Here is a 12,303-nt window from a genome sequence, read left to right as displayed (position 1 = left end):
AAACATGCAGCACTGGCCAGGTGCAGTGGTTTACACCTGTAACCCCAGCACTTTAGGAGGCCGAGGAGGGAGGGTCACTTAAGCCCAGCAGTTTGAGACCAGCCTGGACACCATAGTGATATCTTGTCTCTATCTAATTTTTTTTCTTTTTTTCTTTTTATTCACAAGGGGGCTCACTATGTTGTCCAGGTTGGTCTCAAACTCTCGGACTCCAGTGATCCTCCTACCTCAGCCTCCCAAAGTTCTAGGATTTCAGGCATGAGCCACCATGCCTGGAGAAAATTTTTTTTTTTTTTTTTTTTTTTTTTTTGAGATGAAGTCTCACTCTTGTCCCCCAGGCTGGAGTGCAATGGCTCGATCTCAGCTCACTGCAACCTCCACCTCCCAGGTTCAAGCGATTCTCTTGCCTCAGCCTCCCAAGTAGCTGGAATTACAGGCACCTGTCACCACGCCTGGCTACTTTTTGTATTTTTAGTAGAGACAGGGTTTCACCATGTTGGCCAGGCTGGTCTTGAACTCCTGACCTCAGGTGATCCGCCTGCCTCAGCCTCCCCAAAGTGCCAGGATTATAGGCGTGAGTCACTGAGCCCAGCGTGAATAAATTTTTTAAATTAAATATATATATATATATATATATATATATATATATATATATATATATATGCAGCATTCTCCTCTGTGCAAAAACACTCAATAAGAAGGGACTTCTATGATTGACTTTATTTTTATGTTTTTGAGATGGAATCTCTGTCACCCAAGCTGGAATGCAGAGGCACGATCTCGGCTCTCTGCAGCCTCAGCCTCCCGGGTTCAAGCGATTCTGCTGTCTCAGCCTCCCGAGTAGCTGGGATTGTAAGCGCACAGCACCACACCTGGCTAGAGACGGAGTTTTTTTTTTTTTTTTTTTTTTTTTTGTAGAGATGGGGTTTCGCCATGTTGGCCAGGCTGGTCTTGAACTCCTGACCTCAAGTGATCTGCCTGCCTCTGTCTCCCAAAGTGCTGGGATTACAGGCGTGAGCCACCGTGCCCGGCCTCTGATTTTTCTGCTTTAAATGGTCCCCAAGAGTAGCTGAAGTGTTGTCTCTTGTTCCTAAGTGAAAGAAGGTTGTGATGTGTCTTATGGAGAAAACGTGTGTGTTGTATAAGCTTCCTTGAGACACAAGTCATAGTGCTGTTGGTTGTAAGTTCAATGTTAATGAACCAATGATAGGTACTGAATAAAGTGTCCTTTTTTTTTTTTTTTGAGACGGAATCTCACTCTGTTGCCCAGGCTGGAGTGCAGTGGTGTGATCTCAGCTCACTGCAACCTCTGCCTCCCAGGTTCATGCCATTCTTCTGCCTCAGCCTCCTGAGTAGCTGGGACTACAGGTGCCCACCACCACGCCCAGCTAATTTTTTTTTTTTTTTTGTATTTTTAGTAGAGACTGGGTTTCACCATGTTAGGCAGGATGGTCTCGATCTCCTGACCTCATGATCTGCCCGCCTCGGCCTCCCAAAGTGTTGGGATTACAGGCGTGAGCCACCGCGCCGGGCCTTGAATAAAGTGTCTTTAAACAAAAACATACATAAAGTTTACTATGTTGTGATTGATTGACAAAAATGTGGGGACCCAGCCGGGCGTGGTGGCGTGCACCTGTAGTCCTAGTTACTCAGGACTGTATTTCCCCTGGGAGCAACGGGTTGTTATTCAATAATTCAGGGTGTGTGGTGATTTTATAGAAGATAATTACTGCAAATTGGCCAGGCGTGTGGCTCACACCTGTAATCTGAGCACTGTGGGAGGCTGAGGTGGGCAGATTGCTTGAGTTCAGGAGTTCGAGACCAGCCTAGGCAACATGGTGAGATTTCCCCCCCCCTTCTCTACCAAAAATACAATAAAAATGTTTTGTTTGTTTGTTTGTTTTGTTTTTTCAGATGGAGTCTCGCTCTGTCACCCAGGCTGGAGTGCAGCGGCGTGATCTCAGCTCACTGAAACCTCCACCTGCCAACCTGCCAGGTTCAAGCAATTCTATCTCAGCCTCCAGAGTAGTTAGGATTACAGGTGCCCGCCACAGCGCCCAGCTAATTTTTAAAAAAATTTTTAGTAGAGATGGGGTTTTGCCATGTTGACCAGGCTGGTCTGAGGTGATCACCTGGTCACCTTAGGTGATCCGCCCACCTTGGCCTCCCAAAGTGCTGGGATTACAGGTGTGAACCACCGTGCCCCCACCAAAAACGTTAGAAAAAATTATATATTAAAAAATTAATAATTACTGCAAATAATCAACAGCATATCTATCTATCTAGCTAGCTAGCTAGCTACCTTCCTATCTCCTCTCTTGTATGTCAGTAGCCATATAGATATGACTGATAAGAAATTTCTGGCCGAAGGTGAAACTCTGAAAAGAAACCTGCCTTCTTGGCCGGGCATGGTGGCTCACACTTGTAATCTCAGCACTTTGGCAGTCCGAGGAGGGAGGATCACTGGAGGTCAGGAGTTTGAGACCAGCCTGGCCAACATGGCGAAACTCCATCTCCACTAAATATCCAAAAATTAGGGCCAGGCGTGGTGGCTCATGCCTGTAATCTCAGCACTTTGGGGGGCCGAGGTGGGTAGATCACGAGGTCAGGAGTTCGAGACCAGCCTGACCAACATGGTGGAACCCTGTCTCTACTGAAAATACAAAACAAAACAAACAAACAAAAAAACTAGCCAGGCGTGGTGGTGCGTGCCTGTAATTCCAGTTACTCAGGAGGCTGAGGCAGGAGAATTGCTTGAACCCGGGAGGTGGAGGTTGCAGTGAGCCGAGATCACGCCATTGCACTCCAGCCCAGGTGACAGAGCGAGACTCCATCTCAAAAAAAAAAAAAAAAAGAAAACCACCAGTCTAGCAAGTTCTCCAGTTCTGTTTCTGCACCATCAGTCTAGATTCTAGAGCAGGATCTGATATCTAGAAGCAAAAGCTGGCTGGGCACGGTGGCTCATACCTGTCATTTCAACACTTTGGGAGGCCGAGGCGGGCAGATCGCTTGAGCCCAGGAGTTCGAGACCAGCCTGGGCAACATGGCGAAACCCCATCTCATTTTTAAAAAATTAACTAAAATAAAAGAGAAAGAAAATAGAATCAAACGCTCTTGAGCTCCGTTCCAAGGAATGGAGCCCCTGCGGTTGTGGCCAACGCCCCACACACTTCTCAGAGCTGTGGCTGGGCCCTATTTATGGCCACTTTGTGCCAACCTCAGAGGCGCCCCTTCCTCAAGACCTTTGACTGCCACCTGCTGGAATCTTATAGTACTGCAAGATTTGAGATGTCCGCTATGTGAATGGTTGCAACCTCAAACGTGGTGGCTACTGGCAGTGCTCAACATGCAAGATCTTTCTAATCAGATTTTGCTGACACCCTCCTCCTACCAGAATAGAGACTCACAAGCCATCCTTCTGTCCCTCCAGGAGCACCTGGGACAGGGGTTTGTTGGCAGGGATGGTCTGCAGGATGCTGCCATCTGAGCTCACGTAGCCGATGGCCCACTGCCCCAGGCGAGTACAGCTGGGCCGGAAGATGTAGCTGGAGGGAGAGGTAGGTAGGATGGGGTGAGGGAGTGGTTACCGCAGTCCCTTTTGCGAACTCCTAGTCCCCCGCCCTGTTGGGAATCCAGGTGTCTAAGTCCTCACCCCCAGTTTCCCATTCTTTAGGCAACGGCATGTGCTAGATCCCTGCCTGCCTCTATAGGTGATATCTGCTGTTTTTGCCTGCTTGGCTCTTTTATGATAAAAACAGCCCTGTTTGTATTTGGAGATCTCTCCCTGCTTCACTGGAGTTTAAACAAGGCTGGGCTGACCAATCAGTGCATTTCAGGACCCCTGACTACAGTGATGGGAGTCTGTTCTGGGACTTGCTGGAAGTGTCAGAGCAAGGTGCCCCCTTTCTTACAGAGGTTGCTAAGAAGGTAGGGTACACAGCTGGGACTTCTAGAAGTCATTTGCCACCATGAGGAGAAACCATGTTTGAGAATGAAGCAAACAGAGGAAAGCAGAGAAAGGGGATGAACAGGAACTGATTCCTGACAGTAGCCATTGAGCACCTGGATCTAGCCATGCCTGAAACCCACACCCTGGCCTTCTTTTCTTTCCTTCCTTTTTTTTTTTTTTTTTTTTTTTGAGACAGAATCTTGCTCTGTTGCCCAGGCTGGAGTGCAGTGGCAGGATCCTGGCTCACTGCAACCTCTGCCTTTCGAGTTCAAGTGATTCTTGTGCCTCAACCTCCCAAGTAAATGGGACTATAGGCACACATCACCATGCCACACTAATTTTTGTATTTTTTTTTTTTTTTTGAGACAGAGTCTTGTTCTGTTACCCAGGCTGGAGCGCAGTGGTGCAATCTTGGCTCACTGCAAGCTCTGCCTTCCGGGTTCATGCCATTCTCCTGCCTCAGCCTCCCGAGTAGCTGGGACTACAGGCACCCGCCACCACGCCTGGCTAATTCGTTTTGTTTTTTTAGTAGAGACAAGGTTCACCCTGTTAGCCGGTATGGTCTTGATCTCCTGACCTCGTGATCTGCCTGCTTTGGCCTCCCAAAGTGCTGGAATTACAGACATGAGTCACCACGCCCGACAGTATTTTTTTTTTTTTTTTTGAGACAGACTCTCGCTCTTATTGCCCAGGCTGGAGTGCAACGGCATGATCTTGGCTCACTGTAACCTCTGCCTCCCGGGTTCAAGCAATTCTCCTGCCTCAGCCTCCTGAGTAGCTGGGATTACAGGTGCACGCCTGGCTAATTTTTTTTGTATTTTTAGTAGAGACGAGGTTTCGCCATGTTGGCCAGGCTGGTCTCAAACTCTTGACCTCAGGTGATCCACCCTCCTCGGCCTCCCAAAGTGCTGGGATTACAGGCGTGAGCCACCGTGACAGGCCTAATTTTTGTATTTTTAGTAGAGATGGGGTTTCTTTCTTTTTTTTTTTTTTTTTTTTTTGAGACTGAGTCTGGCTCTGTCGCCCAGGCTGGAGTGCAGTGGCCGGATCTCAGCTCACTGCAAGCTCCGCCTCCCGGGTTTATGCCATTCTCCTGCCTCAGCCTCCGGAGTAGCTGGGACCACAGGCGCCCGCCACCTCGCCTGGCTAGTTTTTTGTATTTTTTAGTAGAGACGGGGTTTCACCGTGTTAGCCAGGATGGTCTCGATCTCCTGACCTTGTGATCCGCCCGTCTCAGCCTCCCAAAGTGCTGGGATTACAGGCTTGAGCCACCGTGCCCGGCTGAGATGGGGTTTCACCATGTTGGCCAGGCTGGTCTTGAACTCCTGACCTCAAGTGATTTGCCCGCCTCGGCATCCCAAAGTGCTGGGATTACAGGTGTGAGCCACTGTGCCAGGCCTGGCCTTTTCAATTATAGGAATTTATTATTTCCTTTTTCTTTTCCCTTAAATCAGTTTGAAGTGTAACTGGAAGAATGCTAATGCACTCACCTTCCTACTCCTGCACCTCAGCCCTGCAGAGACTCACAAACCTGACCCCCTATTCTCTTGGTATTCTAGACAGCTCAATTCTCAGCCCTCTGAGAATTGTCGGGGGCGGGGGGGGGGTACCCAAGAGCTCAAAACTCCTGGCTTGAAATAATTTAAGGACTCACACATCTTGTTTTTCAGTCTCCTATGCCAATAGGTGGGAAAGTCACCCTCCAAATATTGAACAGATGGTGCAACATGGCTCTGACCTACCAGAAATGGACGTTACCCTGAAGCAGGGTCTTTGGGCTCCTTGCGGGCACTATCCCTTAGCTGCAGGATTATGGGACAGTACAGGAGGTCTCCAGAGAAGAGACGGGCTGGGAGGGGCACTCAGTGTCCTGCCTCTGAGTTATCAACTCTCTGGGGTCCCGGGTACCTCTGTTCCCACTCTTGGAAGGACATCTGGGCTAGACCATGCACCAGCCCAGAGCCCAGATCCCTGAGCCCTGCAGCCTTGTTCCTCCAAGCCCTGGACCCTTTACCTTCCTGGCTTGTCCCTGCAGGCCTGCAGACGCTCTTGGACCTCATCATAGGTGAGGAAGGCCATGTAGCCTGGGTGGTTGACTGCCAGGAGCTGCCAATTCTTGAGGAGTGTTGGCCATGGCTGGGGTGGGGCAGAGTTTGGATCAGAGAGAGACCAGGAAAGCAGTCACATCCCTAAGTAGTCCCCAGGGGCCCGAGAATCCAGCCACCTCCTTCACACCCATGGTGAGCCTCAGGCACATCCCTTTTATAAGACCCCAAGCTCTTTTTTCTCCAGGACTCAAGAGTTTGGGACCCTAGCTTCCTCCTTCCTCAGACCCAAGAGTCCAGGCCTCCAGCCCCCTCCTCCCACAGACCCTGGAGTCCAGGCCCCAGCCCCTCCTCCCTCAGACCCTGGAGTCCAGGCCCCAGCCCCTCCTCCCTCAGACCCTGGAGTCCAGGCCCCCAGCCCCTCCTCCCTCAGACCCAGGAATTCAGGTTTCAGCCCTCTTCTTCCTCCTGGACCCAAGTCTGGCTCCCAGCCTTGGCCTTCCCTGACCTGGAAGAGCCTGGTGAAGACGTCGAACTCGAAGATGGACACGTGCCCGCTGCAGGTGAGGTCGATGGTGGTGCGCAAGGCCAGGGCTGTGCAGCCTGGTTCCACAGGGTGGCAGGTGCCCAGGAGGGACTCAAACTCAGCCCAGGGCAGCACGCACCTGGGTGGGAGAGGGGTGGGGGAGACACCGCTGAGGCCTCTTGGAGCCTATGATGGGACGCTCTGCAGGAGGGAAGCAGCTGTGGGCCTGGACTCCTGGGTCCCTGGGCCAGGGTGGGATGGGGCTCTGGGAGCTGAGGGTCCCTGAGGACAAAGGCTTACTCACCGAGCTCCACAATGCTCCCTCCAGAAGATGTGGGCTGGGGCCTTGGTGAGCTGGTACACGTGTCCACAGTACTTCCCCCCGGGGAAGAGTGCGTGCAGCTCTGCGTGCATGTGGCTGAAGATGATGGCCAGCTTGGCCAGCTGTCGCCTGTGGGGATGGGCAAGGACTCTGGCTATCCTCGAGGCTCCCACTGACACCCTCTTCCTCCCGTCATGGGGAACACCTGCAGGGACAAGGCTCTGGACTCTGTCTCATCAGTGTAAGGTAAGAGTCCATTCCTGCTGGGTGTGGTGGCTCACGCCTGTAATCCCAGCACTTTGGGAGGCCGAGGTGGGTGGGTCACTTGAAGTCAGGAGTTCATGACTAGCCTGGCCAACATGGTAAAACCCTGTCTCTACTGAAAATACAAAAACTGGCCTGGCATGGTGGCATCCATCTGTAATCCCAGCCACTCAAGAGGCTGAGGCAGGAGAATTGCTGGAACCCAGGAGGTGGAGGTGGCAGTGAGCTGAGATCGTGCCACTGCACTCCAGCCTGGGTGACACAGCAAGACTCTGTCTCAAAAAAAAAAAAAAAGTAAAAACTATATATATGCCTTTTATTAGATTTGGCCAGATGTAGTGGCTCATGCTTGTAATCCCAGCACTTTGGCAGACTGAGGTGGGTGGATCACTTGAGGTCAGGAGTTTGAGAATAGCCTGGCCAACATGGTGAAACCCTGTCTGTAATAAAAACTACAAAAACTATCACTGCGTGGTGGTGGGTGCCTGTAATCCTAGCTACTCGGGAGGCTGAGGCAGGAGAATCACTTGAACCCAGGAGGCGGGGGCTGCAGTGAGTCAAAATCACTGCACTCCAGCCTGGGCAACAGAGTGAGACCATGTCTAAAAAAAAAAAAAATTATGCTGACTTTTGCAGAAATCCAGCTTTCCTATATATTAAGGGAAGACTATTTGATTCTGTATGATGGTGGTTCTACCTACAGGTACGAGTGTCTGACTAGTCAACTCTGCCTTCCAAGAATGATTGTGCCTCGGCATTTTCATTTAAAACATAGATAATATTTATGAAAAAAATTCCTTTTATCACTCTCTTATAATTTGGGCATTATAGTGATTAAAAAACTATAGGTGGGTATGTTGTTAAACCTCTGCATATCATTTCAGGATGAATTAAGGAAGCACTTGGCTGGACATGGTGGCTCTCGCCTGTAATCTCAGCATTGCGGGAGGCTGAGGTGGGAAGATCGCATAAGGCCAGGAGTTTGAAACCAGCCTAGACAACATAGCAAGACCTCCTCTCTACCAAAAAATAAAAAGATTAGCCTGGCATGGTGGTGCACACCTGTGGTCCCGGCTCCATGGGAGGCTGAGGTGGGAGGATCACTTGAGCCCACGAGATTGAGGCTGCAGTGAGCCATGATGGTGCCACTGTACTCCAGCCTGGGTGACAGAGCAAGACCTCGTGTCCCAAAAACCAAAAAAATAGAGACACTACAAAATATTTGATATAAAGAAGTGTCATGAGTCACTGAACTAGACCTTGTTCTGGGCTCTGGGCCCCAAACCTCGTCTGCCCTGTCACTCTGAGGTTCCTTCCCCTGTGCAGTGCAGCAGAGAGGTGGCCTCCAGGCAGGTCTCGGAGGAACTAATTCCTCAGGAACTAAAGACCAAGTGGGTAGTCCAGGCAGAAACCGTGACGGGGACCTAATGATCAGTCTCTTTGGGTGTGTCCATCTACCTCTCCTCAACCTAGGAGCCCATGGGGTCTCCACATTCTGAGGCCTGATCCTCCCAGCTGGGCCTCCCAAAGAGCTGGGATTACAGGTGTGAGCCACTGTACCTAGCCAGACCAGGCCAAGTTCTGATCACAAATGTGCACACATCTAGAGAACTTTGAATCAGATAATAATAGTAATAGCTAACTTTTATTTTATCCTCAACGTAGGAAGCCCCATAGGGTCCCCAAATTCTGAGATAGTGGGATAGTGGGAACCAGAATCGGGCTGCTGGGTGACCGAGGAAAAGGCAAAATGGGGCTGAGAGCGTGGGCGCCCAAGGAAGGAGAAAACTGGGTGGCCCATTTTCCAGGTTCCAGTAGGAAGGAGGGGCTGGGTCTGGACCCCTGGGTCTGAGGGAGGAGGGGCTGGGGGCCTGGATCCCTGAGTCTGAGGGAGGATGGGCTGGGGGCCTGGATTCCTGGGTCTGAGGGAGGAGCTGCTGGGGGCCTGGCTCCTGGGTCTGAGGGAGGAGAAGATGGGGCCTGAGTTACTAGGTCTGAGGAAGGAGGGGCTGGGGGCCTGGATTCCTGGGTCTGAGGGAGGAGGGGGCTGGGAGCAAGACCTGGGCTTCACCCCTGAGGACTTTGTTCTGGGGCGAAGGCTCACCTGAGACTGGAGCCCGCCCGGAAGAGCTCGTCGTTGGCACTCCTTCGGCCCCGGGGCGGCAGCAGCGCGCCCAGCTGCCTGCTCTTGGCCTCCAGATTGGCCAGGTAGACGAGGAGAAAGTCCCTGGAGCCGCCGGGACCCCCGGGGCCGCCTCTGCCGGCCGCCCGCTGAGCACTGGCCACCTCTCGAAGCAGCTGCGCTGTGCGGGGCAGCAGGTCCCGCAGCGAAGGGGGACTGAGGGACAGCCGAGGGTCGCTGCATTGCTCTTCTAGGCGCTGCAGCATCCTCACTGCCCGGCCCAGGGCGCGGGCCTCTTCCCACTGTCGCCCCCACGGGGCCACCGCCACAGCCATGGGATCCTCGCGTATGCCGGGAGGGACCGGTGCGGCCGGGGTAGGCGCCGCCTCGCCCAGAGTGAAAGGAGAGGGCGGGCCCTAGAGAACCGGGGAGGGGCCTGCAGGTACCAGTGTCTCCAAAGCGGGCGGGGGCTGGAGGATCTGGCACGTGCGTCTTCAAGAGGTGGGATTTGGAGGCCGGGAGCGGTGGCTTATGCTTGTAATCCCAGCATTTTGGGTGGCCGAGGTGGGAGGATTACGTGAGCCTGGGAGTTCAAGACCAGCCTGGGCAACATAATGAGGCTCCATCTCTAAAAAATTTATTAAAAATAAAGTAAAATTTGACCAGCCGCGATGGCTCACATCTGTAATCCCAGCACTTTGGGAGGCTGAGGCAGGCGATTAGGCAGGCGGATCACCTGAGGTCAGGAGTTCCAGACCAGCCTGGCCAACATGGTGAAACCCTGTCTCTACTAAAAATACAAAAAAGAAAAAAAAATTAGCTGATGCGGTTTGAGTTTGATTCTCAAAAAGGAGCAGGGTGGGGTGGCTTTGGTGGGTTGCGATAGGAGGGGGCTTCTCAATGGGTGGGTGGGAAGTGCAGGTAGGATGTCTGGGTTCCTTCAGAGGGGGGCAAGGGGCTAGGGGAGGCCTGGGACTTTTTATTTTATTTTATTTTATTTTTAAAACAGAGTCTTGCTTTGTCGCCCAGGCTGGAGTGCAGTGGTGAGATTTTAGCTCACTGCAACCTCTGTCTCCGGGCTCAAGTGATCCTCCCACCTCACCCTCCCGAGTAGCTGGGGCCACAGGTACTCATCCCCAGTCCTCCCTATTTTATTTTATTTTTTGTATTTTTAGTAGAGACAGGGTCTCACCATGTTGCCCAGGCTGGTCTTGAACTTCTGAGCTCAAGCGATCCGTCCACGTCAGCCTCCTAAAGTGCTGGGATTACAGGTGTGAGCCACTTTGCCCTGCCACAGGACTCTTCTTGGAGAGGGGATGGGAAGGGCTGGGAGCTACCGGGAGGAGGGACTTGGACACAGCACCTTGTCGAAGGTCTGGGTCTTTGGTCGTGGCATGGGGTTAAAGGTCAGATAACTGAGATGTCAAAGGGGAACCGGTCAGGGAGGCATTGCTATCTCTCTGTCTCCGAGGAAGGAGGCACAGAGCCACGAGGCCCGTGGGTTCCCTAGAAGCAAGGGTTGGCAAGTGGGTGTCTGAGGGGGCAGGAATTTGGCAACAAGATTTCTGGGTCCTAATAATGGTGTGGCATGGGAGAAATCAGGTCAGAGTTAAGATACTCCTGAGTCCCGAAGAAGCTAGGCGGGAGGATGGGGTTCAAGACTGTGGGGGCGGGGAGCAACTTGTTTGTGTAGGGGTGGCTGGGCGTGGCTTTCACCCAACCTGTAGAACCTGTAACATCAGCCTTCGCTGGGCAGCCATCAGGGCGGGCGCTGTGGGCCTCGCACCTAAGCAAGGCATTCTGGCCACGCCCCATCCCAGGCCAAGCCAAGTTCTGTTTCTTTTCTTTCTTTTTTTTTTTCCTGTGATACAGGGTCTTGCTTGGTCTTGCTCTGTTACTCAGGCTGGAGTGCAGTGATAGTGGACTGATCATAGCTCACTACAGCCTGGATCTCCTGGGCTCAATCAATCCTGCCTGCTTGGCCTCCCAAAGAGGTGGGATTACAGGCATGAGCCGCCATGCCTGGTCAGAACAGGCCAACTTCTGATCGCAAATGTGTACATATCTAGAGAACTTCAAATCAGAGAATAATAGTAATAACTAACTTTTACTTTATTTTATTTTTTTTGAGACAGGGTTTTGCTCTATCTCCTAGGCTGGAGTGCAGTGGTTTGATCACCACTCATTGCAGCCTTGACTCCGGGGTTCAAGTGATCCTCCTGTCTCAGCCTCCCTAGTAACTAGGACTACAGGCATACACTGCCACGTTGGCTATTTTTTTTTTAATTTCAATTTTTAGTAGAGACAATGTCTCACTATGTTGCACAGGCTGGTCTCGAACTCCTGAGCTCAGGCGATCCTCCAGCCTGGGCCTCCCACAATGCTGGGATTACAGGTGTGAGCCACTACACCTGCCATAGCTAGCATTTATTGAATACCTGCTGTCTGTCAGGTCCTGTGTGTAATGCTTTGCAAACATTTGCACACCGAATTCTCAAGAGCCCTTTGAGGTCATAGGGCAGGGGGCTTAGGATGAGAGCCACACCTCCCAGTGCACCCTGAGCCCCTCCTTAGCCCCACCACTATCTTGTAGGAATTGAAAATCTTAAAATTTTTCTTTAAATTCGACCAAAAAAAAAAAAAGAAAAAAGATCGGGCCGGTTGCGGTGGCTCATACCTATAATCCCGGCACTTTAGGAGGCCAAGGCGGGCGGATCACTTGAGGTCAGAAGTTTGAGAACAGCCTGGCCAACATGGTGAAACTCCATCTCTGCTAAAAATACAAAAATTAGGCTGGGTGCAGTCGCTCATGCCTGTAATCCCAGCACTTTCGGAGGCCAAGGTAGGTGGATCACTTGAGATCAGGAGTTCGAGACTAGCCTGGCCAACATGGCAAAACCCCCTCTCTATCAAAATACAAAAATTAGCCGGGCGTGGTGTTGCGCGACTATAGTCCCAACTACTCAGGAGGCTGAGGCAGGAGAATTACTTGAACCCAGGAGGCAGAGGTTGCAGTGAGCCAAGACTGTGGCACTGCACTCCAGCCTGGGTGACAGCGCGAGACTCCGTCTCAAA

General features: G+C 51.8%; 1 protein-coding gene across 7 annotated transcripts in view; it reads right to left on the bottom strand.

The window, feature by feature from the left end:
• Window positions 1–9,645, bottom strand: part of CBLC (Cbl proto-oncogene C) — a 29,755-nt gene extending 20,110 nt beyond the window's left edge. For 3 of the 7 annotated variants that reach the window (XM_077980364.1, XM_001109370.5, XM_028839113.2), the window contains exons 1-5: window positions 9,211–9,643; window positions 6,825–6,971; window positions 6,503–6,659; window positions 5,964–6,085; window positions 3,408–3,545 (exon numbers count right to left, since the gene is read on the bottom strand). In XM_077980364.1, the coding sequence (XP_077836490.1) occupies window positions 3,408–3,545; window positions 5,964–6,085; window positions 6,503–6,659; window positions 6,825–6,971; window positions 9,211–9,563 (917 nt within the window). In that variant the 5' untranslated portion in view covers window positions 9,564–9,643. Of the gene's footprint in view, window positions 1–3,407; window positions 3,546–5,963; window positions 6,086–6,502; window positions 6,660–6,824; window positions 6,972–9,210 lie in introns of all 7 variants that reach the window. The other 4 variants (XR_003724951.2, XM_077980365.1, XR_013409895.1 and 1 more) reach the window with 3 other exon arrangements.
• Window positions 9,646–12,303: the final 2,658 nt, after the last annotated feature.

Source organism: Macaca mulatta, chromosome 19 (assembly GCF_049350105.2).
Source record: "Macaca mulatta isolate MMU2019108-1 chromosome 19, T2T-MMU8v2.0, whole genome shotgun sequence".
Taxonomy (NCBI): Eukaryota; Metazoa; Chordata; class Mammalia; order Primates; family Cercopithecidae; genus Macaca; species Macaca mulatta.
The sequence above is the reverse complement of the archived record's forward strand: the minus strand, read 5'-3'. Positions and strand labels throughout refer to the sequence as shown.